The sequence below is a fragment of the Aspergillus brunneoviolaceus genome (assembly GCF_003184695.1).
Source record: "Aspergillus brunneoviolaceus CBS 621.78 unplaced genomic scaffold BO95scaffold_121, whole genome shotgun sequence".
Taxonomy (NCBI): domain Eukaryota; kingdom Fungi; phylum Ascomycota; class Eurotiomycetes; order Eurotiales; family Aspergillaceae; genus Aspergillus; species Aspergillus brunneoviolaceus.
This window is the reverse complement of record NW_020290851.1, coordinates 1-25,225: the sequence shown is the minus strand read 5'-3', so window position 1 is coordinate 25,225 and position 25,225 is coordinate 1. Positions and strand designations below refer to the sequence as shown.

Genomic DNA, 25,225 nt, shown 5'->3' with positions numbered 1-25,225 from the left:
GTTCCGCGCATGCCAATCATGGGCTGCGATGAGAAAGGTGAAGCCTCACTCAGGCTCACCAAGGTATGTTACTAAGTATTGATTGACGCGTCTTCATTGTACTGTCGTTGATGAAGCCTGCATAGCCAGGATATTTAAGCATAGGTGCAGTTATCAACCACCCCTTGCTCGTGAGGTCATTCAAGGGGGATCGCCGCACACAAAAGAATAGATCAGTTCATCGGGTATCATTAACTAGGTCCAAATCCTTGCGCAAGGACCGAATACACCAACTGGACTTCAAACAACCAACGACTCCTCATTCCCAACTGCGAACGTACTCTACTGTGTGCCTCTGTGGTCCGCGCAACCTACGACGCAGCAATCGGCTCCTGACTCCCATTCGACTCCACCACCCTCAGAATCTCCGTCTTCTTCGTGATCCCGCGGTGGCCCCAGCTCCGCGGAACCAGGTCGAAGGCCGCAGACTGCCTCGAGTCACCGTGCCGGCTGTCCTGGCTTTTCGAAATCAGGGATCGGAGCCCCCACAGCTTGCGCAGAGAGGATAAGGATCCGGACATGAGGCCAAGGTTGAACTCGATTTCCATCCAGATCAGGGACATGGATGCCGAGTCTGAAACGTTAGCTGTCTTCTCAGAGGAAGGGAGGGTGTGACACTTACAGGTAAAATTGGTGGTGTCGTTGGCGAACTTGAGAGTGGAGAAACGCACGAGTGCCGCGACACATGCGGTGAATCCTACACGTCCATCAATTAGCCTCAGGGTATAAGATCCGCAAAGGGGCAAGGCGCACCAATGCACAACAGCCCAATCACCAACAGCCGCTTCTTCATGGGCATCTGCAACTGCCAGATGGGCCTCATGGGCAGGATCAAGATGATCACGTCTAACACAAACATTACGACGCCCTGCATCATGAGGATCGCGTAGGAGGTCTCCGGGGTATAGCAGGTGGCGTGGGTGAGGGTTTTATCGTACGCCGCCTGCACGGGCCGGCATTGGAACACCAGCGCCAGGGTGCCGGAGAGGGTGAAGGCGGCGATGACGCCCAGCAGACAGCGACCGACGAGGTGGACGAATCGGGTGGGGAACAGGCGCATGATGAAGAGGAGAAGACTGGCTTTCACGGCGGCGGCGATGACGAGGTAGGCGCACTGCGAGGCATATTCGAGCTGGTTTGGTTTTTAGTAACGATCGCAAATTCATTCGAAGGCAACCGACGGTGAGAAAGACCACGAGCTGGTCGGCGGAGACATTTTGCAGCGGCTCTCCCAGCCCGTAGTACGTGATCGTGTATGCCAGCGCTGAGAACAAATCTACCCCGATCTTGTCGACAATGTCAGTCGGTTGATGAGGTTGCCACGGGCGGTGTTCTGCACCACTTACCAGCGCGATGAGCACGAGCCAGTCATCCAGACCAAATTGCTTGGTCACGAACTTGCGCAGGTACAACTGTCACCACTTTAGCCGGCTGGGTCCTGCGATGGGTCAACTGGGGAGAGGCAGAGGGAGAGCAAACCCGCAAGACGCAGACCAAAGTGGTGGGAATCGCCAGAGCCAGCACAACAACCCGCACAGCAATGGTCATATGCGACGTGCCGCTGCCATCACTGCGTGGGTGCAGAAGCCTCTCCATGCTCACCAGCAATTGTGAATCCAGAGAGTCAGTCACAGCGACACACGGTTGGAAAGAAACAGACGAAGAAGACCGAGCGGGAACCGTGGGGGAGCGGGCGGGCAGGGGGTTTGTGCAAGCCTGCAAAAGGCCCTGAAGGATCGCTTGCGGAATCGCAACAGTGGGTCATCCTGGGTCATACTGGGACCTACTGGGTCAATGGTGAGACCCTAACGCCCATTTCATTTAACTTCCCGTCCATATTGAGCCGGCATTGGGTTTCAGTTGCGGTCCGTCGACGGTCCGGCTGGGATAGCGTCGACGTCGTGCCGTGACAATCCCCACTTGCCAAGGGGGCTATGGGAAACGGCGCCTCGGCATGAAAGGCGAGACACTCTGGATTTGATTAAAACTCCTTCCGTCTCCCTGTTCCCACGTTTTGCATGCAGAATTCAACACCCATCTCGGAGTTTCTCCCGCCGCCGCCACCATGACTCCGACCGCAGCTGCCATCCTCTCTGCTGCTCAGCTAGATGTCGAGCGCCACAGCCGGCTTGAGGCTGTTCTCTCGGCGTACACTGCCCTTCCTGACGCCGAGAAAGACCAGCAAAGGAGGTCCTATGTGTCCCAAGCGTTTGATCTATGCTTCTCCGGCCACAGCGTGGCTCCAGGGGCCAGTGGGTACGAGTCCCAGCGTCGAATGCCTTGGTATGTGCACCGCATCAGACAATCAGCCACCAGACCCCCGATCGGGCACTCAACGATCAGCGCAGGTCCACCAATTGCTGGCTTCAGCCCCAAGTGATCGTCTCTCCGTCATCGGCGCCACAGGTTGCGACTGCTTTGGCTCTGTGCCGATTCTTCCATGTGAAGTTCTCCATCCGCGGTGGGGGCCGGCTGCAGATCCCCGGGTTCACCAGCAACGAGGGCGGCGTGGTCATTTCACTGAGTAACTTCAACCAGATCGAACTGTCGGATGACAAGAGCATTGCCAAGATCGGCGTGGGCTTGCGGTGGCTGGACGTCTACCGGGGTCTAGAAGCGCACGGTGTGGTTGTGGCCGGCGGCCGCGTCCCGGATGTGGGTGTGTCGGGTTTGTTGCTGGGAGGAGGGATATCATTCCAGAACAGTCAGTATGGCATGGGCGCGATGAACGTGTGCAACTACGAGGTATGGTCTGGATCTGATGTTTCTCGTTGTCTCATCCCCCAACCCTAACCCGACCGGTGGCAGGTCGTTCTCGCCGACTCCCGGATCGTCAATGCCAACGCGCAAGAAAACAGCGATCTCTTCTGGGCACTGAAAGGAGGTGGTCCCAACTATGGTTTGTGACTCGAGCCTTCAAGGTTCAAATCAACTCGTCTGACTGAATTCCAGGGATCGTCACTCGGATGGACATGGTAACCATCCCCAACCAGATCTGGGCGGAGGTTCAGATCTACCCGCCCACCGCCAGCGAGCCACTGCTGGACGCCCTCATGCAATACCACCAAGCCATCGAGACTGACAACAAGGCGACTCTGATCTGGAACGCGACCGACCAGTTCATTCTCGTTGTCTACGTCTACTGCGCCCCGATCGAACGGCCTGCAGTCTTCGAGCCTTTTTACAATATCCCCTCCGTCGCCACCTTTGTCCCCGCCGGGGTGCGGTCTGTGTACGATCTCGTGCAGGCTGTCGCATCGGTCAATGAGGCCGAACCAACCCTGTACGCTCTTTTAATTTCCATGTAGCAGCACATACTGATCCCCGGGGATAGCCACGAATTCCGCACCATGTCCAGCCGACCGTGCCTGGAGGTCTATCGCGCGATCGAGAAAGCCCACGCAGAGCATGTAGAAGCGCTGAAGGACGTCGAGGGGCTGACTCTGACCACAGTCTTCCAGCCAATGTCCTCGCTGGCGATGCAAATCTCCGCTAACAGTCCGCTGGGCTTGGAGCCGGTGGGCCAGCAATGTACGTCCTGTTCTCGCCGCCTATGGCTCCTTTGCCTTCGGACGTGGCTAACATGGTGATAGGGTTCCTGGCGCGAGCCGACTGGAAGCATGCACAAGATGAAGACCGAGTCCGACAGGCAATCCGCTCGATCGTGGACGCAGCAGAAGCAGCGGCCAAGGAACACGGGGTGTATCTCCCGTACAAGTACTCCAACTATGCGGCGCGCGATCAGGATCCACTGGCTGGTTACGGCGCGGAAAATGTGCGGCGGCTTGGTGAGGTGGCGCGCAAGTATGATCCCGACGCGGTGTTCCAGATGCTGCAGAATGGGGGATGGCTGTTGAGCAAAGGAGGTTGGAATGGACAAACTAAGGCAGAAGAGTGAAGATGGTATTGTACTGTACAGTATTGAACTCCCCCTCGGCGGCCTGTCTCGGAGGATTCTTGCCCTAACTCAGAGCCCTATCGCGCATCAGCAGTCACCATCCTGTCCATCGTAGATATAGACCACACGACATGCAAACTGCAACTCGGCACCAAAAACTGTCATATTGTAATACACCCCTCTCATGCAAGAACGCGAGCCACAAAATGTGGCGGCCTGACTTCCCGCCCTTGAATGACTTCATGAACTAAATCAACCCCTTGATCCAACCATGACATCACCCCCTTCCCGCCAAAAGCATAAATACCATACATAAGCCAGCCAGCAACTCCACCAAACCCTCATTCCTCCCACATCTAACCCTATACCTACCTTCCATCTCAGTCAATCCCCCCGGCCCCAATTTCCACAGGCAAATAACGATACGGCCGAAATGCCCTCAACAACCACCCCACACCCCGCGCAACGCGCCGTCGAACCCCACCCAACCCCGCCCCTCGACCCAAGCACGCACCAACCCTCCTACGCCCCGGACCCGGCCGCCTCCCTGCCCCTGACCCCACCCCGCCAGGCCATCCAGCGCCACATCCTGAATCTGTACGGCGGCAGCGCCGCCGCCGCCGACATGCAGGTCTACGCCGAGCAAGCCGTGTACGACGACCCGCTCAGCTACTGCGACACGCGCCACAAGATCGCGGGCCAGTGGTACGGGATCCCGCGGCTGTTCGCGCGGTCGGAGACGCTGGCCACCGAGGTGGTGGCCTCGTCCGACGACGAGCTGGTCTGGAAGCAGCGCCAGCGGTACACGGTGGCCGGTCTGCATGCGTCCAAGGTGGTTGACAGTCTGGTGAGTCTGCGGCTGGAGCCGTCCGCCGGCGGTGGTGATGGCGAGAAGGTGGTGTATCATAAGGATATGTGGAATGAGAAGGATTATGACCATGCGGGGTTTGGGGCGTGGGTGAAGAAGTTGAATGGGTTTGTTTTTTTTCCCTTTCTTTCCGGATCGTGGCTGTGGGGATTTGGAGAGGGGGTGGTTAAGGGTCTGAGGATGGTTGGGTGTGCTTGGCTGATTTTCGGAGTAGGGATAAGTTGACGCATGTTACGAAGCCGCCGGAGGAGATTTAGGGGTGGATTCGGTACTGGAGGGGGAGGTTGGAGGGAGGTGAGTAGGGCTTTTGGGAGGGGATTTCTGATTTAGATACGTGTTTGGGAGTCCCTGTGTCAGGATGGTGCAGCTGCAGAGTACAGTACACAGTAGAGCTGTGGTGGGCTTTTTTCCGGCTGCGGAGGTAGTGTAGATGATTTTGTTTGTAGGATGGTTTGGTCGATTGTAACCTAATGTACAGTACAGCGATTTATTGTTGCTGGTTCTAGTTACCATGGATATGGTTTATTTATTAGGCAATATCTGAATTTTCAGAGTGTTAAGACATTGCAAGGAGCTAGACCATTTAAGCTTCTTACTATCAGATTATAGTCTCCTGTGCGCTATGTTTCAGCTATCTAAGCTCCTTCTCTTCTGATATGGTCACCTGTCTACTTCGATGCAAAAAATAGCCGTTGGCGTATATTTCTAGGTGGGAATCTTTCAATTCGTGTGAAAGACAGTGCTACTCCAGGTTATTGTGTGGTTAATTGATTACATTTCTGCAATTCAAGGTGGCTTCAGAGAACCCTGTAATTCTGAGTGATTTGTTTATGTCCTTTTCATAGGTGAATTTGTCACAAATGCTGCCATATCTAGTCAATGGCCTGGCAGGTTCTCTTCACTAACTATGTCTTTTATGCCCCAATTATCCGAAAGTTGATTTTCTGCTCAGTGGACTGTCTGAAACAATTCAAGACGGTGTTGGCCGATATGGTTCCCGTGTCGGATGAGAGACCCGCCGCCATAACGCCATAGTGGAGCCGGATTACCCCAGATCCCTTGCTCGTACATCGTTGGTTCAGCCCACTGCTCATCCCGCCTATTCCCAATCAGAGTACCATGCCATGCATGCTGTTACTCAAGGGCACACGTCTCAAGCGCAGATAAGACGTTTTCGCTGCGCAAAGCACGGGCTGGCACGACCCGACATCGGAGTAGTCCCGAGAACTGACCACTCAAATAATCCAGCTCATCCTGGCAGTCATTACAATTCAATAATACTTCGTCCCGTCACTCCCACCTGACCTTCTCATCTGTAGCAGTTGACACCTCGGCCATCAAAATGACGATCCGACAAAAGCCCCCACCACCCCCGAACATCGTCTTCATCATGGCCGACGACCACGCCTCGAAGGCCATCTCCTGCTACGGGGCCAACATCAACCACACGCCGCACCTGGACCGGCTCGCGCACGAAGGCATGCGCCTCAACCACTGCTACGTGACCAACAGCATCTGCACGCCGTCGCGCGCGGCGATCCTGACGGGCACGTACAACCACGTCAACGGGGTGCTGACACTGGCCTCGAAGATCAACAAACACCTGCCCAACGTGGCCAAGCACCTGCGCAGCAGCGGCGGATACCAGACAGCGATGGTGGGGAAATGGCACCTGGGCGAGGGGAACCCCCATGAGCCCACGGGGTTCGACTACTGGTCCATCCTGCGGGGCCAGGGCGAGTACTTCGACCCCACGTTCATCGGGCCCGACACGCCCGCCGCGGGCGTCCCGGAGGAAGGGTACGCGACGGACCTGATCACGGACAAGAGCATCGCCTTCATCCGGAACCGCGACCGCGCGCGCCCGTTCTTCCTCATGTGCCACCACAAAGCCCCGCACCGCAGCTGGGAGTGCGACCCGCGCCACAAGCACCTGTACCGCGACCGCATCCGCGTGCCCGCAACCTACTCGGACGAGTACAAACACCGCGCCCGCGCCGCCCAGACCGCCCAGATGCGCGTCGCCGAGGACATGACCTACTTCGATCTGGGGCTGGCGCAGCCCGACGGCGGCGCGCGGCAGGTCGGGGCGCGCATGTTCGACGGGCGGCGCAAGGTGCCCGCCCCGGAGACGGAGGAGGCGATCCGCAACCTCAAGCTGGTGGACGTCGACGACGGCACGGTCTTTACGTTCCAAACGGCCGCCGAGCTAGCCGACTTCAAGTACCAGCGGTACATGCAGCGGTACCTGCGCACGATCCACAGCGTCGACGAGAACGTGGGCCGGCTGCTTGATGCGCTGGACGCCGAGCCCGGGCTGGCCGAGAACACGGTCGTGGTGTACACCTCGGACCAGGGGTTCTTCCTCGGGGAGCACGGCTGGTTCGACAAGCGGTTCATGTACGAGGAGAGCTTCCAGATGCCGTTCTTGGTGCGGTACCCGCGCGAGATCGCGCCGGGCTCGGTCGGCGAGGACATCGTCTGTAACGTCGACTTCGCGCCGACGTTTCTGGACTTCGCGCGCGTGGCGCAGCCGAGTTATATGCAGGGCAGGAGCTTTCGGGCGGTGCTGCGGGGCAATCCGCCGGCCGGGTGGCAGCAGGTCGCGTACCATCGGTATTGGATGCATAATGATGCCATCCATGAGGCGTATGCCCATTATGGGGTCCGCGATCAGCGGTATAAGCTGATTTACTGGTACAATGAGCCGTTGGATGTGGAGGGGGCCAGGCCCGGTGGGGAGGAGTATAAGGAGTGGGAGCTGTTTGATTGTCTGGAGGATCCCTTGGAGCTGTTTAATATCTATCATGAACCGGAGTATCGGGAGGTGGTGGGGAGGATGACACGGCTGTTGGAGGCGAAGATGGAGGAGATTGGCGACGAGCCCGAGCATAAACTGAGAAGCAGGTGATCTACATGGCTGTAGACGGGCCTCGCCCTGGCTAGTGTTGTTATTCGGTCAGAAACGACTACGGAGAACAAAAAGAATTGATGTTTGTGTCATTGCTGAGCCAGCATAAATACGATGCACTATGCCGGCAAATCACAAAAAAAGGAATCTCCCCGACTGGGAGTCGAACCCAGGTCTCCCGCGCTTGTTCCCAGCTGGGATTGACAAGCGGAAATCATGACCGTTAGACCATCGAGGATGTTTCTTGCTGTTGTTTTTTAACTTTTTGCAACAAAGTTCTAACATTAGATCAGTATGATGTCTAATGCTGCGATGTCCATCATAAAGCGATCAGTGATTTACCAACGTCTTACCAGGATGTTATTATCTTCAATCTCATCTGTTCTGACGATTGCATATCATACTAGGTGTTCATCAAAGCAGCTGGTCTTTTCATGGCCTGGTGATATGTGACATACATGCTTTCGAGATGTTTCATGCTGGTCATGCTGAATTGAGATATATTTTCTAGACCCCCTGTTTTGCCATGTTTGTGCCCCCCAAGTACTAGTCCACGTCAAGCCTCCAAACCCCAAAACTCCTAGTTGTGCGTCGCACATTATTAACGCAAAGAGAGCGATATATATATATATATATATATATATAGCTACCACACTTCTCGAGAAAAAAGACTGAAGATAATACAATAAGATCTATAACCGCCGCCCCCCGCCTCTAAAACCAAAAACAAACCCTACCAATCGGCCGGAAAGCTGACCGAGCTCCACTCCTCCCCGCCATCCACCAAAACCTGATCCAACCCATCACTTCCCGAACTCACAAACAACACCTTACTGAAATACGCCTCACTGTGATACTTAAACTCCACACCCCCAGGGATGAACGCGACATCGCCACTCCCCAGCTCCGTAGCAGCATACTCCCCGATCTGCACCACGACCCGTCCCTCCTGGACCTGGAACGCACAGGCGCCCGGGAACGACCACGTCGGCACCGTCACAGTGCTCGGGACGGTGCTCATCGAGATCGTGGAGAGGGTGTAGTTGGTATCCTGGGCCTGGGTGGCCGTGACGAAGGGCGCGACGATCTGGTACCCGTACTGCGAGTTGAGGTACTTGGGGCCCCAGCCGTTGGCGACGAAGTAGGGGTCGCCGGCGGTGGAGGCGAGGGCGTTGGCGCCGTTGTGCCAGGCCGTGTTGGCGGGGGCGGTGCCGTTCACGGTGTCGGAGCGCGGGGTGAAGGCGAGTTTGGCGTAGACGTCGAAGGCTTCGAGGGTTGTGATGGTCGTGGAGTCGGGGCCCGTGGTCGAGGAGCTGTCGCTGGACGAAGGGATGTACGGGGTGTGGGTTGTATCGGTTGCGTTGGTGCCGAGGTAGTAGAATAGGTCCCTTCAATGTATTCGTTAGGCTATGCGGTGGGAGGGGCAAAGCGGGGTCGGGGGATGGACTCACTCAAACCCACCAGGGACAATCACCCCCATCATCTCGGTGTCCGGGTCCTGGATCTGGAATGTATGCGTCACGTTGCGCGGCACGCTGCCGTAGTCCCCGGCGGACAGCAGCCGCGTCTGTTGCGTGTCGTTGCCGCTCTGCGCCCACAGCTGGAAACTGCCCTTGTTGCAGTAGAAGTTCTCGTAGTGCTTCTGGTGGATGTGTGGGAGCACGCCCAGCGCGTCGCTGTGCGGCGCGTTGGTGCCCATCAGGGTGAAGGCGTACCCCGAGGATGGGCCGGTCACGTAGAACCGGTACAGCTGCGTGCCCACGGTCACGGCCCGCGCGTGGGAGTAGTGCCGGATCACGTAGGGGCGGACGTGATCGGGGGCGTCCTCGACGATCAGAGACGAGGTGTCGCGACTGGCTGGGCGGGCCAGCGCCTGGCTCAGACTGGAGAGTAGGAGGGCTCCGGCGTGCAACCGCATGGTGGGCTAGGTTTCTCTAAAAAATGAGTGGAGAGTAGAGGATGGTAATCTACAAACCCCATTTGATCGGCATCAAGGCAGGTATTTATACATGGCTGCAACGATCGCAGGCAGTGGAGTACGTCGAGAAACCGAGATAGCCAGCAGAGATCAGCATTGCGAATCTGTACTCACAACCCGCTGTGAGGTACCTGCTGCACCGGGAACCACCATGCCCACTTGCCAAGGAATGCAGTAAGACATAGAGCCTGGATGACAGCATGCACGTTTCACTATGCAGTATGAAGTAAATAGTCTTAGGGCATACTCCTACCACTGGAAACACCGGGCCGCGGATGACCAGATCCTTGCCCGAATAGGAATAAACGGCGTGCTGCAAGCCTGCGTTAGCGCCGTTCGGAAATCCCGAGTTTCTGCAAAGAAAAAGAACGGTCTGGGGCCAAGACGGAGAATATGCCGGATGGCCTCCGGAGCCGGTAGGCAAACGCTTTTTTTTATTACTTGTACTTAGTATTGTCCACCGGTCTAATTAATCGTGGAGATTGGTTCGTATAGTGAGTGAGTGCTCATGACTTTGCTTTGTACGAGATCTGGTCTGGTGTCCAGATAATGACAACCCCTGTTCATGACGGCTGGGCGGCTTGGGTTTCCGTTTGCTGGGTCCAGTGCTTGGCAGAGGAGAACTTGCGAGAACAACGGGAATGAGATCACCGGGTGATCGTTACTTGTTTTGACGTTGATCGACTCCAATGCCTATAGGACTTAGCGGAACATTCGGCGGATGGACGAAGGAAGTTCCGGATGGAGCATGAATATGTAGTCCTATTCCTGTCTTGGACGTCGGGCTCATGTAGTGGAATCGATAGTCTCGCTACTATCGAGAGACAGAGCCTTTGCCCACAGTCTGAGGCATGGAGTTGCTCTAGTTTTATTTGAGTACTAAGCTACAGTAGGGAAGGCGTTCACTATCTTATCGGCTCCTCCACGTGCCGGACTGTATTATGCCGAGGACCCTAATCAGATTCTCGGCAGGTGATGCAATACGTAGCGATCATAATGTCTTCCCCAGTGACAAAGCGACACAGCCAATCAACCCTCCCTATAGACCGGTGCAAGGCGGAAACGAAAGCCTTCGCCTGAGACAGGCCGTCTTGCAGCTCCTCATAAAAGGATCCCGTTATCGAAGGGTCACATCGATTCAGGGACGCTGCACTGCTGCTCGGAAAATCCGACCACCCGAGGTGCAGCCGACTGCGCCCTAACTCTTTCGACTCCAGACGACAAGCCACCGAATCCATCTCGGACAGAAAGTTCGGCAATGAGAGTGCCAGCTGCAGCTGTCACCGAATCATGGGGAACCGGGGGAAATGACTCCGTATATTGCGGAGGGCCGGCCTAACCCCGGACATTGATTAAATATTGACAATGTGGCACCCAGGCCTGATACCGTTCATGCAGGGCCGCCTGCACTCTCCGAGAACCTTCGAAGTAGCTGCAGCCACCAAATTACTTCTCACCCGTGAAAAATGAGAGTCCCGTTATTGTCCGCATCGCTGCTGCTGCTGCTGCTACCCGCGCAAAGCGTGACGGCAACCTCCCACCACAGTGACGATGCATTGACCGTGCACACCAGCACGGGCAGTTACACCGGCCTCTACAACCCTTCCTACCCCTCCGTGCGTGAATTCCGGGCCATCCCCTACGCCCAACCCCCCGTAGGCTCCCGGCGCTGGCAGCCCCCTCACCCGCTCCCGGCCTCCAACCAACACCACAATGCCACGCAATTCCCGCCCGCCTGCTCGCAGTACGTGTACCGGGGCCCCTCCGTCTTCGGCACCCTGGTCCCGGACTTCCTCATCTCCAACGCGCCCGACCAGAACTCCACCGCCGGGGCGATGGCCCAGCACAGCGCCGAAGACTGCCTGCACCTGGCCATCTGGACGCCCGCCAACGCGACCGCGGCCTCCAACCTGCCCGTGCTCGTCTTCTACAGCGGGGGCCAATTCCGCACCGGCGGGATCCGCGTCCCCTACCAGCTGCCAGCCGCCTGGGTCAACCGCACCCAAGACCACATCGTGGTGACGACCAACTACCGCCTCAACATTATGGGCTTCCCCAACGCCGCTGCCCTCGAAGACCAGAACCTGGGGATCCTCGACCAGCGCGCCGCCCTGGAGTGGGTGCACGCGCACATCCGCGAGTTCGGCGGCGACCCGTCGGCCATCACGCTCTGGGGCCAATCCGCCGGCGCCATGAGCGTCGACTACCACACCTACGCCTTCCACACCGACCTGCTGGCGCGCGCCACCATCTCGCAGTCCGGGACCGCCCTCAAAACCACCCCCAGCGTCGACACCAGCCACTCGAACTTCACCTTCGTGGCCCGACACCTCGGGTGCGATTTCCCCGACCACCCGCACAAGGAACTCGAGTGCATGCGCCAGGTCCCCATCGACACGATCCAGAATTTCATCGGCCGCTACGGCGACGCCAAGACCGTCCCCACCATGACCTTCGCCCCCGTCGCGGACGAGAAGATCATCTTCGCCGATTACCCGGCGCGCGCGGCCAAGGGACTCATCGCCAAGACCCCCGCCATCGTCTCGAACTGCGCGAACGAGGCCGCCCCGCTCTACCCTTTCCCCAGCAGTAATCTGACGGCGGGGCCGTGGCAGGAGGGGGTGGATGCGGTGACGCTGCGCGATTGGCTGTGCGTGAGTGCGAACACGAGCGTGGTGCGGCAGCGCGCCGGGCTGAAGACGTATCGGTATCAGTTTGCGGGGAATTTTAGTAATGTGAGTCCCCTCGGGTGGATGGGGGCGTATCATTCGAGTGATTTGACGATGAATTTTGGGACGTTTGGGATTGTGCGTGGCAATGAGACGACGGGGGAGGAGCTGCGGACTAGTCAGGTGATGCAGGATTATTTGTTGGCGTTTACGAGGGATCCGCTGCATGGATTGGAGGGGATGGGGTGGGCTGCGTTTGATGCCGAGGCCGTGGGGGGTGGGCTCATTAAGAGGTTTGGGGCGCAGGGGGTTGCGGAGGTGGATGTTAAGGGCGATGAGGTGCAGGGCGCTTGTTGGGGGGAGGGGGCGTATGATCCGTTTCCTTAGGGGTGTTTTGGGGGTTGGTGGTGGGGATGGATTACAGTACAGTCTTCAAGTGATGATAATGATCATGAGCACTGCATACTTGTGTTATCAAATTCTTTCATGATATGTCTCTCGTAGTAACCGCCCGCATCGAGGGGGTTATGTATGTCCCAGCTGTTCGGGGCGTTGACGCGCTCGGTGGACTCTTGCCGGAGCGTCGCAACAATCTCTGCATGGCCCCCGATTGCAGCGATCGCGCGGGGGAAGATGGATCTCGGCTCGCGCTTGTTGTACAAATATCTCATCTTACCAAACAATAGCATGCAAACCACTCCTACCGCGTTGTTCCAGATGGCGTACCGCAGCATGACTGCGTAAATACCTCCACTCATTCTGTGGATCATCTCTCCTCCGGTATATCAGAGAAGTGTCTTTCGGTGAGCCCGCTAGTCAGTTCTTCTTTGTCCAACAGCGTCTCCATGACATTGGCGTGGCTTGAATTTGCAGCCAAGACAATCGGGTGGTCGTACTTAGACCTTCTGTAGAACGAATAGCCAAACCATGCTTCCCGACTGTGGAGACTGACACCAGCATCGACAAGGTGTTCAATCACCCCTGGGAGGTCCCGTCTTGCTGCATGCTGTAAAGCAGAGAGCTCAACGTCGTTTCGGGCATGGTAGCGGTAGAGAAAGGGATTCAACAGGGAGTAGAAGAAACGATTTATTCGAGTCAGAGAGTTGATCGCTTTTTCCGAGTCGAGGCTTTCTGCGACCATGAGAATGAGCTCGGGGGGTAATCTGGAGAGACCCAAGGTGGCGTCAGAGCAAGCCAAACACTCGTGGACGGGCTTTCTGGGGAAGGGTTGCTGTGTGTTGGAACGAGTGAGTTGAAAAGTCTTCTGGTGATGAGTCCAGAGACTAAAGTACGGAAGGCAAGGAGTGAGGTGACTGTGTCAAAATGTAAGGACGGGGCTTCGAAGGATGAAAAGGAAGTTATGGGGGAGAAACACACCTTCAGTCAAAATTAAATTGCGCAGAGTGAATGAATGATATCAACATTGCCATAATCAAGCCTTGTCAGCGCCTTTATACTCCCGACTTTTTGCTAAGGATGACATGATCTATCCAACAGTACTCTATAAGCCAGCTCCTATTTACTCCCTTCTCCCTCCCTCATCATCGAAAGGTATCTCATAGCTTCGCCCTGAAAGTCTTGTCCTTCCTCTTCAAAGAATCTTTCAGCCGAGTCTCCCACTCCTCAGACAAAGTCACCCTTGCTTTCACCGACCGTTCCTTCCAATCCCGCTGTATCCTCTGCTCATCCAGCTTCCACCTCCTAACCTCCATCCCCAGCCACTCCGCCATCGCAACCGCCACACCACCTACATCCTCAAACGGAACCTGATGCCCGGCAACCGGAACAACAACCTCCCTCACTCTCCCCCGCAAACGCCCACCACTTCCCCCGATGCCCCGCCCCGTCCGCTCCACCTTCTCCGCCCGCATCTCTGGCGTCGAAATCGGACTCCTCTCACCAAAGACATACAACACAGACGGTCGCACATGCTTCAGCAGCCTGAACGCCAGGATGGGCTCGTACCGATAAAACGGGGCGATCGCGTGCGCGGGACCGATGACATCCGCATGGAACACCGCATCATGCGCCTCTGACTCATTCGCCGGATCTAAGGGCTTGCGGCCCGAGAAATTGGCACGAAGGTACTGTATCACCTCCTGGTGGCGCGAGGTGGTGAGACTGACTCCTGAAGGGGTGTCGACTAGGCCGTATTGCAGCAAGCGATCGAACGCCCGCGGATTCCATTTGCGATACTGTTTCTTCAAAAATGTCGTGGCGGCGGCGCGGGTGGCCCACTTGTCGGGGGCGGAGAGGGAGGCGCGGGCGAAGGCGGCGCCTTTGCCGGTGAGAACATCTGGGGCCAGCACGGGGTCGATGAGGATGAGGGAGGTGAGGAGGCGGGGGTGCATTAAGGATAATAAAATCCTGAGTTGACGGTTATTGCTGTTCGGTATTTCGGGTTGGGAGGGAGGAACTTACAGTTGTCCGGCGCCGAGACTGTGTCCCACGCCGATGATCGGTCGCGGCATCTCGGCCTTGAAGGTATTGATTACATGCAGCAGGTCTCGGGCGTGATCGAACCAGGATGCTGTATTTGAGTTAATATAGGGGAGGATTGTCGTTATGAGGCGCTGCTTACGGTCATTGCCTAGATTTTGTCGGTTCACCAGCCCGCTGGCGGCCTGACTTGCCGTATCTGCGACCCAGATAGAGCGAATCCGGACATCCTGATGCTCGAGCTTCGCGAGGGTCTCTTCCCATAGTGGTTCGTACAGCTCCTATTCTTGAGGTTAGTGTCTTGCCAGGCTAATGAGCGCAGTATCTACGTCAGAGGCCACAGACCTTGGGCATCCCACTCGCATGCGCACCAATGATTGTGACATCTCCCGGCTGGGGATCCGGGTTCGACTTGGGAGTGTACCGCTTCACCACCAGCTGCAGCGCATCATCACCGTGTCTCGTCGCATGAGGGTATTCGCGGACATGCTGGCACCCGACGATGTGCTCTGTTATGATAAAGGGAGACGACGCCATCCTGCGTTTCAGTCAATCACACACAAAATATGTGGACCCGATTTTTCACCAAATTGCGCTTCCAGAAGACAACCACGCTCATATATCTACTCGGACAAGACAGCAAAGGCAGGTGCCACGACCACAGACCCACAGTTCAGCTGCCGCGGATCCATGCGGACAGCTGCAGATTCTCGTGCCTAACGAGCATGATCATCGCTTATTTTCCTTTTTCCTCGCTTCCACTCCCCTATCAGAGTCTATTTTCTAATCTGTCCTATGACGCATGAGTCTAAAGGGCATAGATTCGACGCTATCGACGATTCCAATCTCCGATTCGACTTCGGCAGCTTCCTGACCCACTGGAGGCGTTCGCCAGAGCTGGCCAGCCAGAGGGCAAGATGGAACCAAGGGCAAAACCCCCCGGTGGCCCCACAGGTTCTTCGCTGGCGCGGCCCGCCACGGCTAATCATTGATGATCGCGATAATGCTGCTCCCGGGTTCAATTGCCGCAGGCACAGGATGAGAAGCCTAGGGGTTTGACAGGGCTGCACATTCCGACATACCAAGTTTTTTTTTGCATTCCACGAGCATCATTCTGTCATATCGATGTCAGATATCCATCTCGTGATCCTCACTCCTAATGGGTAGAATATGGAATGATCGTCGAGCAAGGCTGAGGCCGGAAATACGATACTCCGCCGGGCGATAAGCACTAGTCATGCAGAAGATCCCAGCCCGATCATCCCATGGTTCTGCAAAATACCCCTGAATCATATCTTGTTTACCCTCCGGCACTGAACCATAGTACAGTACATTCTTCACCCAGTCCACTAGACATCCCCAGACTGCGTGTAAAAGTGACACCATGACGCAAAGCAAGCACTTTCACGTCCAAGGCCAGGTCCGTCGGCACCCACTCCCCCACAGTGACAGCGAGCCCCGTCTAACATGCATGCAGACCGTCGTCATCGCCGGTGGATCAAAGGGTCTAGGCCGCGAACTCGCCATCCAACTCACCACCCAAGGCATGTTTTCTCCGGAAGATTGACATCAGATCAAGCTCCCACGAAGCCAGCCACTAACGTGCGCCCCACCGCATGCAGGCGCCCATGTCACCATCCTAGCCCGAAGCCCCGGCCCACTCGAGGAGACCCGTAAAGAGCTGCTCTCCCACACGCAGTCGCCGGATCAGGTCATCAGCGCCGCCGCCGTCGATCTGACAGATCCGAAACAGGTAAGCCCGCCTCAGCCCTACTCATCATTGCTTCATACACACTTACATTTCCCAAAAGGTCCAAGAATTCATCGCCTCCCAGCCCACCCCACCATCCATCCTCTTCATCGTCGCCGGCGGCACCGCCGCCCAAGTCGGCTTCTTCGCCAACATCACCCCCGAAGAGATCAAATCCTGCATGGACCAGAACTACTTCGCCGCCGCATACATCGCGCATGCCTGCCTCCGGCGCTGGCTGCAGGAGCCCCCCACCAACAGCCAAACCAAACGCCACCTCATCTTCACCGCCTCGACGGCCGCCTTCCTCGGCTTCCCGGGCTACGCCGCCTACACCCCGACGAAAGCCGCCACGCGCGCGCTGGCCGACACCCTGCGGTCGGAGGTGTTATTGTATCGTGCGCAGCAGGACATCCGCGTGCACTGCAGCTTCCCGGGCACGATCTACACGGATGCGTTCTATGAAGAGCAGATCCGCAAGCCCCACCTGTTGAAAGAGATGGAGGGGTCGGCGGACAACAAGGGCGGGTTGACGGCGGCTAAAGTGGCGGAGTTGACGCTGCGGGGGCTGCGCGCCGGCCAGGGGTACATCACGGTCGACGGGGAGACGGAGCTGCTGTTGAATAATATGCGCGGGCCGAGTCCGCGCGATCGGCCGGTGAGGGATTGGGTGATGGGGGTGGTGGCTTCGCTGGTGTGGCCGGTTTATCGGTGGCGGTTCGATCGGATGACGGGGGTGTTTGGGCAGAAGATGGGGAGGGAGGAGTGGACGCGGCAGTTTGGGGAGGGTCAGGAGTAATTGCAGGTGCCTTCCCAAGGATGGCGTTGTGGATGGTCAGTCGCATCCGGGTCATGGCATGTTTATAGTCTACGCTTCTTGTGCATTTCTTGGATACTAATGGGTTAAGCAGTTCCTGTTTCGCTTATAATGAGTTTTTAGATCTCGCTTGCGTACCCAGGTTTCGACCTCATTTTTCAATCCCACATTCCTCTTTCTGCATGCTTATGACCTCAATATGATCTCCACCCGTGCCAAGCCCTTACTCGTGCAATGTCACCGAACCCCAACCTCATCTAGTGATATCCCCACCCCCTCAAACAAAAGGATCAAACCCCTCCACCAACCCGTCCTCAGCACCAACCTCAAACCGCGCCTCCCTCAAATCCCACACCATCTCCCCCTTAACATCATGCATCCCCAGCTCCGCCCCGACATCATCACTGTTCAGCGGCGCACCCAGCTGATACGCCCAGAACCACGCCGTCTCATTCCCGTTCGGATCCATCACGAACCCACCACCAGCAGTAGCCCCAGTCGCAGCCGCAGCAGTCGCATTCCCAGCCCCAATCGCAGCCCCATCCCTGACCTCCCCCCCCTCCCCCACCCCATCCCCACCACTAGTAGGCAGAGCAGGCCAGCTCCCCCAACAATCCTCACACCGCACCTCCGCGACCATCATCCCATCCACAATCCCCGACCCCTCGAGCAGCGTAACATTCGCCGCGGGATTATACCGCGGCTGGCCCTGGCCCCCGGACCGCGGGGAGAGCGTGACGCTCGTGGCGGAGGCGGCGTACATGATGAAGATGTTGGCGGTGGCCATGTCGGGCCCCTGGCCCAGGGAGATCCACTGCATGGTTGTCGGGGCGGTGAGGCGGAGGTAGATTGGTCCGGACCCCCTTGGGGGATCTTCGGAGGGGTTGAGGGTGCTGGTGCTGGTGTTGGTGCTGGGGATGGTGATGCTGTAGGTTAGGGAGGGGGTGGTGGGATCTGGGGCTGTGGTGAGGATTTTGGCGGTGGGTTGGGGTGGGACTTTTTTTTGTTTACGTTAGTTTGGGTTATGGGGTTGGGGTTGGGAGGGGCAAAGGATGGGGATGGGATGTACGTAGGGCGAGGGTGAGGGCTTGGAGCCATTGGGTGCGGGTGAGATGCATTGTGGGTTCGATGGGTGGTGGTGGTTGAGCTGGGATGGGTTGGAGTGGGATGTGGTAGGGTGGTGTTGTGGTGGAGGTCGTGGGTTGGGAGGGGAGATGGGTTTTGTCTGCTCGGTGAATTACTATGCGTGATTACGTATCGTCGAACGTGTGGATGAGATTCGAGGTGCGTTGTTAGGTTGGTTGCTGGTCGTGGCATGTATCCCTTGCAGCTGCCCTTGCAGGCCAGGGGTAACTCACCGCGTGTTGTAGCTCCGATGGGCTCAAGAGCACCTTCGTGAGCATTGAGCTAAGGCTATTGTCGACTATGGTCCTGCACAGAGGAGCATGTACTGAGTCTTTGGAGTGTAGGTCTGGTGAGGTATACCCCGCTGAATCGCCAGAGAGGTGCCGTATTTCTTCCCTGGCTATCCACTCACTAATCACACAACTTAACGATAAGTAATCATAGATCAAATGATCCTCGATATAGCTTGAGATTCCAAGATAGTGTTAAATAGAGGAACTTTACTATAGCATACATGTATACTCTTGTAAGAGAGTCGTGTCTAGTGTTCAGGGTTCGACTACCATGACCTAGAATCTGACATGCCAACTTCAATTGTTCCACAACCACCCGGCAAATATCGATATGGAGTGTTTAATCCATCCCACCACATCTCTCGTCACAAGGAATAAACCAACTTGTAGACACCCCTAGTACTCCTCAACAGCCTCCTCCAAAGTCTCCACTGCCTCCCGCTTGTCGTTCGTCAAACAGCTCGCGTACGGGTTATCGCACAGGATGCAGCAGCGCTTCGCCGGCCAGGCCACGGGCTCCTCGTCGCGCTTGCAGCGGTTGACGTCGCAGTTGACGCAGCAGCGCTTGGCGACGGGGCCGAAGAGCGCCTCCTCCTCCGTTTCGACCGCCTCGCGCTTGTCGTTCGCGCCGCAGCGGGCGTAGGGGTTGTCGCAGAGGATGCAGCAGCGCTTGCTGATTGAGAATCTCTATTCCCCACAAGCAATTGTTAATACAAGGAGAATATCTCAGAAGCAGGACAGGAGTAAGGGGGCAATACCTGGTTGTTGTCAACTGGACTGGCGAAAGCAGGCAGGACTGCCAGGGAGAGCAGAGCGAGGTCGTTGGAGAAACGCATGGTGCGGTGTTATGGTTGACGTGCGAAATCTGCGTAGATTGGATATGCGAGGAAGAATTGGTCCCAGCGGAGACCGTTTTTGACTTCTATGGCCTCGAATTTATACCTCATCCCACCTCAAGCACCGGTGCTGGTGGTCCTCGCCCGGCCGCGGCGGGCTCTTGGCAATGTGGGATGTCTCAGGGTGAATGGGGCTGCCCACTAATCAGAACCCCGGATTCAAATTGCATGTTGATCAGATAAGATAATTCTCTGCCAGGGTCCCGCAGCTTAGCCCGGATAAGGTCATCCTGTGACGTGTTTGCAGGCTGGCAGGGGGGGAAAGTGGACCTTTTCTGAACGGTAGCCAGGTCTCAGGGCTTTCGCTGTCAAGTCAGGCAAATTATGCAGCGGGGTTGGCTTCTTGGCTGCGATGGGTAGTTGTTGTGTTTATTCAGTCAGCTCTGCGGCTCGGTGCCGGTGGGATGCTTCGGTGAGCTTACATGCCGAATTACTTGGTTCATTATTTCTGAGCGATCGAAGTTGGTACTGTACTGTTGGGCATCATCCTTGGATTTTCGAGGAGGAAGGTTCACTTTCTCTGGTGATAGAGGAATTCAGCCTTCTCGGTTTTGAAGCTCAATGACCTGCCAACTTTGCAATTTATCTATAGAGACTTCGTCGGCGAAACTTGAGTCCTACTAACAAAAACACTGCAGCACCAGGAAATAAGCCTCAAGATGTTGCTGAGACCAAATCTTCTAAAAGGTGTGGGCTAAAGTAGGTAATATTCAACTCTAAACCCGTGAATTTCTGACTAGGAGAGCAAAACAGATAAACGGTCACACTTGCAAAGTATGTATAATCTAAATGGGTATATCCAGCACATGCACTCAATAATCCGTACAAAATCTTGCCTCCAGTAGGCGGTGTCAGTAGTTGCGGGCAGATCAAGCGGTGAAGGGTATCCCTATCGGCCCAATACCGTAAATCCCAGGTCATCCGACAAACAATCATCTGCACATGTTCCCATCCCTGGCTGTCGGCACAATGGTGACCTCCCAAGTATCACTCAGCGACTTCATGCAAAACCATCGTGAACTGCTCGTGAATCCGCTATCATGGACCTCCCACCATCTCAATCTCTTAGGATGTAGATTTGAAGATGCGGACAATACCAGCATAGAATCCACTGGGATGAAAGACGAAACCCGAGCCACCCCACACACCTGCGCAGACCTAGTGAGCAATGCTGAGCGAGTTGCACGATCACCGATTCCCAACGTCAAACATCACTGCCTTGTCGACATTCTGGTGGGCGAGGAACGCGCCTTTGCTCGATCTCAGTAAGAGATACGTTGATCCGGCAACACGACCCCCAGCTCATCGGCAGTGGCTGACTAAAGACCTGCCTGGAGCAGCAAAGGGCCCCGATTCTCGTTTGCAGGCAAACCAGTTCATCGGTCCCAGTACACGGTACTGCATCGCCATGGACGAGCCAACGAGCATGTGCTTCGAGGCGCACCCTCAATGGTCGGTTACCTGCATCATGGATACGTCAACGGAGATCGCATGAGACTCTTCGAGGTGTGTCCAGATCCGCGTGGACGCATCAACTGGATCGGCGCGGCGATTGCCAAGAAGCGACTGGCTCAAATAACCCCCCAGAAGTGGACTGACGACCCCTATATTGTGTGCCTGCTGTTGGTTCTTGCACAACTTCAAGAGCGCAAAGTGCAGCCGCCAGAACCAGAGATCACTTCTTACACTGTCTGTCTTTCCCAAGACAAAGCCCTTGCCTTCCTAAGCTCACGTGCTTCTAGTCGCGGCTTCTCGTGACCGGCGCAAGGGACCACGAACATATTCATTTGTACGAGGCTGAGATCACCGCTGAGCTTCGCAAGGCGCTCACTTGTCCAAATCTTGCCACAGCGTGCATTGAGCGTCCGGTGATTCGACCAAGACAGATTGCATTCCAGCCGTATGACACCTTTGCCGACCGTGTTACCGCTGAGTTGGTGGCTCCTAAGGCTCAATATCTCGCCAAAGGCATTGCTTCCTCAGGAATTAATGGCACAAAAAGAGGGCCCGAGGAAGAAAGCAGCAGTGGCTCCAAGGCGAGGCGGCTGCGTTAGCGTCTACCGCAGTAAATGTGCTCCACAGCTTGAACTGGGTAATCTCACACGGAGATGCCAGGTCCTACATGCTACGCGGGTGTGGAAGGATCCTGAGCCACCGATTCCTCTCTGGACCCGTGCGATCTGACCCCATGCAACGATTTTCACCGTGACCCGGTTCATGATGGAAGCTGGCGATGACAGGATGACAGCACGGTAGTCGCAAGCAAAGACATAATGCGCGCCTTTGGTCACATTTGTGTGGAAACCGGGCTTTCCCCACTAAGGAGACCCACATACGAATTGAGATGGAGGACTTGATTGAAGCCCGAAGAGTACTCACAGCCGGCCGGAAGAATGAAGGCAGGCTACCAAGAACAAGCAGGGCTCGTGCTTGTGCGTTGGTCCTTCCAGCGACGGAGCAGACTCGATTTGAGATGTCAGTGCTGGAAGCCGTCCGGTTGTGGCACAGTCTGTATCCACCCGGGAGTAGCCAGAGGGAAACATTCGAAAGCGAACCAATGGATGCGATGGAGAGCTTTACAGTCGCATTTGTATCACAAACTGGGACTCGTATAACGAGAAAGGTCATGTCACGATTGGCCAAACAAAAAAGGCTCCGGCTGCCCATGGAATGACCACAGAAGATAAGATGAGGTGCCTCCGCCCCCCGATGAGCAATCCGCAACCCCGCACCAGCAACTCACGCATAAACAAACCTCTCACCCAACCTTCTTTCCCCCACCGCAACCTCCACTTATCATCAACCTCATCAACTTCATGAACCTCACTCACCTACCACCAACAATCCCATCCTACACCCCAAAAATCACTCACCAGACAATCCACCACCCAGCATGCCCCCCCAACCCCACCTCGACCACATCGTCCTCCTCGTCTCGCACGCCACCCTCGAATCCCTCCCCTCCCGCCTCACCGAAGCCTTCCACCTCGCCCCAGGCGGCACCCACGCCGACGGCCTGACCACCAACAAGCTCATCTTGTTGCAAGACGGAGTCTACCTCGAGCTAATCGCCTTCGTCGCCGACATCGATCCCGAGAAGCGCCGATCACACCGCTGGGGCACTCAGCCCGAGAACACCGTGATCGACTGGGCGCTCACCCTCGCCTCGGCCGAGGAGTTCGGGGCGGTGCAGCGGCAGGTGGAGGCTGCACGGCCTGCGACGGGGATTGTGTATATGGATCCTGTGGCTGGGGGCAGGGTGAGGGAGGGGGATGGGGTGAGGTTGGAGTGGGAGATCAGTTCTGCTGTCTATGATGATGAGGGGGATGGGCATGAGGCCCCGGGGAAGGTTGAGGTGGGTCGGTTGCCGTTTTGGTGCTTGGATAGGACGCCGAGAGCGTGGCGGGTTCCGTACCAGGAAGGGGAGGACCTGACGAGGCATCCTTCGGGCGTGACCGGGGTGGCCGGGGTGACTGTTGTGGTGCCTGCGCGAGAGAGGGAGAGGTTGAGTGAGGTTTATACTGCCGTTTTCGGGGACGGGTCTGAGGGTTTGTGGGGGGTGGATGTTCCGTCTTCAGAGGCCGGGGGGAGACGTAAGGTCAAATTGGTGGGGACTGAGAATGCGGAGCAATGGGGGGTTCGGTTGGCGTTGAAGGGAGAGAGGGCGGGGAGCGTGGAGTTGATTCCTGGGCTTGTTGTTGAGATCGAGGAGTAAGATGTGTGGATGGGGGAACATTATGCATGTATGCTGCGCTGGGCTCGAATAATTGACCCGTACTCAGCTAGGCTATAACCGCACCTAGGAAAAGATCATGTCTGCGAGACATGCATCTAGGTGTTGCATTCTAGACTGTGATGTGCGCGAGATCCAATTCTTCGTGTTCATGCCTGCAGAGAGCAGTATTCTCATTTGACAGCAACACGGTGGCAACAGCCCGAGTTAGAGCTACGCCACCCCTCATCAAGTTACAGAACACAAGACCACAGCCGCAGGGGCTAGGCGGGATGAATCATGCAAGGCACCGACCAGCAGTTGGCCGGCTGGCTGGCTGGCTGGCTGGCTGGCTCGGAGCGTTCCGGGAAGCGTAACCACTGGGCAGCGCCGCAGGTTCCTGAAAGGCCACCCTGGGTGGAGCGAGCTCAATGATATTAACAGTCATCACTCAGTGAAAGTGAGACAAGAAGAAACAGCCCACGAATCACAACTCATGCATTTGACATTGACCCATTGGGTTCGAACGCGAACCCTGCCAGGTGAGACCGACACTCTGCGAGCCTGCCAAGCTAGCACAGCACATGCAGCCATCATCCTAGCACTCAATAGTGCTTAGCCGATGCTTGGTAGTGCTTATCAGGGGCTTAGCCAGACATTGTGTAGGACCCTGAATGAGTTAGCTTGATTTAACCCAGGGGAAACCATCGGAGTCCCTTAAAGGTCAGCATTTAGTCCTTTGCTTTCTTCCAGTCCAGTGACTCATCGCCCACCCACGATCAACTCCACAGTCAGGAACAAACTACCTTCACTTGGGATTGGGTACAGTACAAGCACAGATAGTCTGCACAGTACACTCGGCCCGAGCATGAGTGAGGACATCAAACAGCCACACTACCATAATCAAAGGATGTGGACGAAATGAACATAAAACCTCTAACTGAACCCCTCACTTACAACAACACCACTATCTCCAACACAAAACACAAAGCAGAGAAAACAAGTACGAACCCCACCCAGCCCCACGACCCCAAGATATAACCACCCTCGACGCCCCCGAAGTCTTCTTACGGGTAGACACCCCGACCGCAGCACCACCACTAACCGCAGCCCCCCCCACCCAACGAGCCAGAAACTCCCCCCGCCGTCGCCGAAGCCTCACCCACAACCGTAGCGCTCGTCCCATCAAACGCCGTCGCAAACACCAACGTCCCCTCCTTCCCCGCCGAGGTCGGAATCACCGTCACCCTCCCCGCGGCATCGTAGCGAGTAGTATCCATCAGCACGTTCGGCCAGACGCTCGACGTGCAGACGGCGCCCAGCCCCGGGCGCGTCGCGTCGCGGTAGTCGGGTAGGTAAACTCCGTACGCGCTATGCAGAAGCATCCATCCACTCAGCGATGCGACGGATCGCTCGATCGGGAGGGGAAAGAACATACCTCGGACAGCAGATGAGATACGTCTCGGTGAGATTGTACGTCTCCCAGTCCAGCGGACAGATCAGCTGGGTGTACGGTGGCAGGATTGTGAGGGGCGATCGCACTGGAGTAGCATTGGCGGGGGTAGCAGGAGGATAGTGTCAGGGTGGGCACCGGGTTGATGATGTTCTGCCTCAGTTCGGTGGACCGGGCGGCTATTTCGGTTATTCTGCCGGCGCGGTCGGAGGGCTGCGTGACGGTTGTGGTGAGGTTGGTGTGGTTGTGGTTGTGGTTGTGGTCCTAGGTAAGAAGGTTGGGAGCGGAGCTGATGTTGTTAATGTTGAGCTGGATGTCGAGCTTGAGGATGATGAAGAATAAGAAGGAGAAGAAGAAGAAGAAGAAGAAGAAGAAGA

General features: G+C 56.4%; 15 protein-coding genes and 1 non-coding gene across 16 annotated transcripts; 7 read left to right on the top strand and 9 right to left on the bottom strand.

The window, feature by feature from the left end:
• Positions 1-350: 350 nt before the first annotated feature.
• Positions 351-1,635, bottom strand: BO95DRAFT_377114 (uncharacterized protein; the record flags this gene model as incomplete). Its single annotated transcript, XM_025583237.1, has 5 exons — positions 351-736; positions 793-1,171; positions 1,221-1,325; positions 1,386-1,451; positions 1,519-1,635. 5 exons carry the CDS (start codon positions 1,633-1,635, stop codon positions 351-353), a joined length of 1,053 nt encoding a protein of 350 aa, XP_025436343.1.
• Positions 1,636-2,104: 469 nt separating this feature from the next.
• Positions 2,105-3,937, top strand: BO95DRAFT_437247 (FAD-binding oxidoreductase; the record flags this gene model as incomplete). Its single annotated transcript, XM_025585269.1, has 6 exons — positions 2,105-2,322; positions 2,349-2,784; positions 2,848-2,938; positions 2,992-3,322; positions 3,374-3,570; positions 3,633-3,937. 6 exons carry the CDS (start codon positions 2,105-2,107, stop codon positions 3,935-3,937), a joined length of 1,578 nt encoding a protein of 525 aa, XP_025436342.1.
• A 377-nt stretch (positions 3,938-4,314) lies between these two features.
• Positions 4,315-5,092, top strand: BO95DRAFT_448429 (uncharacterized protein). The gene is made up of 2 exons (XM_025587842.1): positions 4,315-4,912; positions 5,020-5,092. The coding sequence occupies exons 1-2, from the start codon at positions 4,371-4,373 to the stop codon at positions 5,060-5,062; spliced, it is 585 nt and encodes a 194-aa protein (XP_025436341.1). The 5' UTR covers positions 4,315-4,370; the 3' UTR covers positions 5,063-5,092.
• A 1,055-nt stretch (positions 5,093-6,147) lies between these two features.
• Positions 6,148-7,716, top strand: BO95DRAFT_489559 (sulfatase family protein; the record flags this gene model as incomplete). Its single annotated transcript, XM_025590575.1, has 1 exon — positions 6,148-7,716. The coding sequence occupies one exon, from the start codon at positions 6,148-6,150 to the stop codon at positions 7,714-7,716; it is 1,569 nt and encodes a 522-aa protein (XP_025436340.1).
• A 148-nt stretch (positions 7,717-7,864) lies between these two features.
• Positions 7,865-7,954, bottom strand: BO95DRAFT_t313. Its single transcript has one exon. It is a non-coding gene; the product is annotated as a tRNA-Asp (tRNA).
• Positions 7,955-8,449: 495 nt separating this feature from the next.
• On the bottom strand, positions 8,450-9,634 carry BO95DRAFT_489558 (quercetin 2,3-dioxygenase anaerobically complexed with the substrate kaempferol; the record flags this gene model as incomplete). The annotated part of the gene is made up of 2 exons (XM_025590574.1): positions 8,450-9,104; positions 9,168-9,634. The coding sequence occupies 2 exons, from the start codon at positions 9,632-9,634 to the stop codon at positions 8,450-8,452; spliced, it is 1,122 nt and encodes a 373-aa protein (XP_025436339.1).
• A 1,526-nt stretch (positions 9,635-11,160) lies between these two features.
• BO95DRAFT_426067 (carboxylesterase) lies at positions 11,161-12,750 on the top strand (the record flags this gene model as incomplete). The annotated part of the gene is made up of 1 exon (XM_025584737.1): positions 11,161-12,750. One exon carries the CDS (start codon positions 11,161-11,163, stop codon positions 12,748-12,750), a length of 1,590 nt encoding a protein of 529 aa, XP_025436338.1.
• Positions 12,751-12,812: 62 nt separating this feature from the next.
• Positions 12,813-13,121, bottom strand: BO95DRAFT_469375 (uncharacterized protein; the record flags this gene model as incomplete). The annotated part of the gene is made up of 1 exon (XM_025589439.1): positions 12,813-13,121. The coding sequence occupies one exon, from the start codon at positions 13,119-13,121 to the stop codon at positions 12,813-12,815; it is 309 nt and encodes a 102-aa protein (XP_025436337.1).
• On the bottom strand, positions 12,968-13,767 carry BO95DRAFT_40038 (uncharacterized protein). Its single transcript, XM_025583841.1, has 2 exons — positions 13,741-13,767; positions 12,968-13,676 (listed from the first exon to the last, which is right to left on the bottom strand). The coding sequence occupies exon 2, from the start codon at positions 13,502-13,504 to the stop codon at positions 13,130-13,132; it is 375 nt and encodes a 124-aa protein (XP_025436336.1). The 5' UTR covers positions 13,505-13,676; positions 13,741-13,767; the 3' UTR covers positions 12,968-13,129.
• Positions 13,768-13,808: 41 nt separating this feature from the next.
• BO95DRAFT_519213 (alpha/beta hydrolase) lies at positions 13,809-15,339 on the bottom strand (the record flags this gene model as incomplete). The annotated part of the gene is made up of 4 exons (XM_025592020.1): positions 13,809-14,730; positions 14,785-14,893; positions 14,945-15,083; positions 15,148-15,339. 4 exons carry the CDS (start codon positions 15,337-15,339, stop codon positions 13,920-13,922), a joined length of 1,251 nt encoding a protein of 416 aa, XP_025436335.1. The 3' UTR covers positions 13,809-13,919.
• Positions 15,340-16,090: 751 nt separating this feature from the next.
• On the top strand, positions 16,091-17,455 carry BO95DRAFT_448426 (SDR family oxidoreductase). Its single transcript, XM_025587841.1, has 4 exons — positions 16,091-16,222; positions 16,280-16,346; positions 16,425-16,555; positions 16,614-17,455. Exons 1-4 carry the CDS (start codon positions 16,187-16,189, stop codon positions 17,349-17,351), a joined length of 972 nt encoding a protein of 323 aa, XP_025436334.1. The 5' UTR covers positions 16,091-16,186; the 3' UTR covers positions 17,352-17,455.
• A 191-nt stretch (positions 17,456-17,646) lies between these two features.
• BO95DRAFT_489548 (CBD9-like protein) lies at positions 17,647-18,351 on the bottom strand (the record flags this gene model as incomplete). The annotated part of the gene is made up of 2 exons (XM_025590573.1): positions 17,647-17,817; positions 17,920-18,351. Coding segments are annotated over 2 exons (603 nt in total), but the record flags the coding sequence as incomplete, so codon positions are not given.
• A 666-nt stretch (positions 18,352-19,017) lies between these two features.
• On the bottom strand, positions 19,018-19,990 carry BO95DRAFT_519211 (uncharacterized protein). The gene is made up of 2 exons (XM_025592019.1): positions 19,546-19,990; positions 19,018-19,474 (listed from the first exon to the last, which is right to left on the bottom strand). Exons 1-2 carry the CDS (start codon positions 19,621-19,623, stop codon positions 19,184-19,186), a joined length of 369 nt encoding a protein of 122 aa, XP_025436332.1. The 5' UTR covers positions 19,624-19,990; the 3' UTR covers positions 19,018-19,183.
• A 662-nt stretch (positions 19,991-20,652) lies between these two features.
• BO95DRAFT_426060 (uncharacterized protein) lies at positions 20,653-21,947 on the top strand (the record flags this gene model as incomplete). The annotated part of the gene is made up of 3 exons (XM_025584736.1): positions 20,653-20,948; positions 21,024-21,294; positions 21,426-21,947. 3 exons carry the CDS (start codon positions 20,653-20,655, stop codon positions 21,735-21,737), a joined length of 879 nt encoding a protein of 292 aa, XP_025436331.1. The 3' UTR covers positions 21,738-21,947.
• Positions 21,948-22,576: 629 nt separating this feature from the next.
• Positions 22,577-23,398, top strand: BO95DRAFT_377140 (uncharacterized protein; the record flags this gene model as incomplete). Its single annotated transcript, XM_025583239.1, has 1 exon — positions 22,577-23,398. The coding sequence occupies one exon, from the start codon at positions 22,577-22,579 to the stop codon at positions 23,396-23,398; it is 822 nt and encodes a 273-aa protein (XP_025436330.1).
• Positions 23,399-24,495: 1,097 nt separating this feature from the next.
• BO95DRAFT_437236 (uncharacterized protein) lies at positions 24,496-25,112 on the bottom strand (the record flags this gene model as incomplete). The annotated part of the gene is made up of 2 exons (XM_025585268.1): positions 24,496-24,807; positions 24,834-25,112. Coding segments are annotated over 2 exons (591 nt in total), but the record flags the coding sequence as incomplete, so codon positions are not given.
• Positions 25,113-25,225: the final 113 nt, after the last annotated feature.

Coding starts and splice junctions, on each gene's coding strand:
- BO95DRAFT_448429 (XM_025587842.1), top strand. CDS start 4,371: ATGCCCTCAACAACCACCCCACACCCCGCGCAACGCGCCGTCGAACCC. Junction 4,913..5,019: donor TGGGTGAAGAAGTTGAATGG/GTTTGTTTTTTT, acceptor TTTTCGGAGTAG/GGATAAGTTGACGCATGTTA.
- BO95DRAFT_40038 (XM_025583841.1), bottom strand. CDS start 13,504: ATGGTCGCAGAAAGCCTCGACTCGGAAAAAGCGATCAACTCTCTGACT.
- BO95DRAFT_448426 (XM_025587841.1), top strand. CDS start 16,187: ATGACGCAAAGCAAGCACTTTCACGTCCAAGGCCAG. Junction 16,223..16,279: donor ACTTTCACGTCCAAGGCCAG/GTCCGTCGGCAC, acceptor ACATGCATGCAG/ACCGTCGTCATCGCCGGTGG. Junction 16,556..16,613: donor ATCTGACAGATCCGAAACAG/GTAAGCCCGCCT, acceptor ATTTCCCAAAAG/GTCCAAGAATTCATCGCCTC.
- BO95DRAFT_519211 (XM_025592019.1), bottom strand. CDS start 19,623: ATGCGTTTCTCCAACGACCTCGCTCTGCTCTCCCTGGCAGTCCTGCCT. Junction 19,475..19,545: donor GTCCAGTTGACAACAACCAG/GTATTGCCCCCT, acceptor TGTGGGGAATAG/AGATTCTCAATCAGCAAGCG.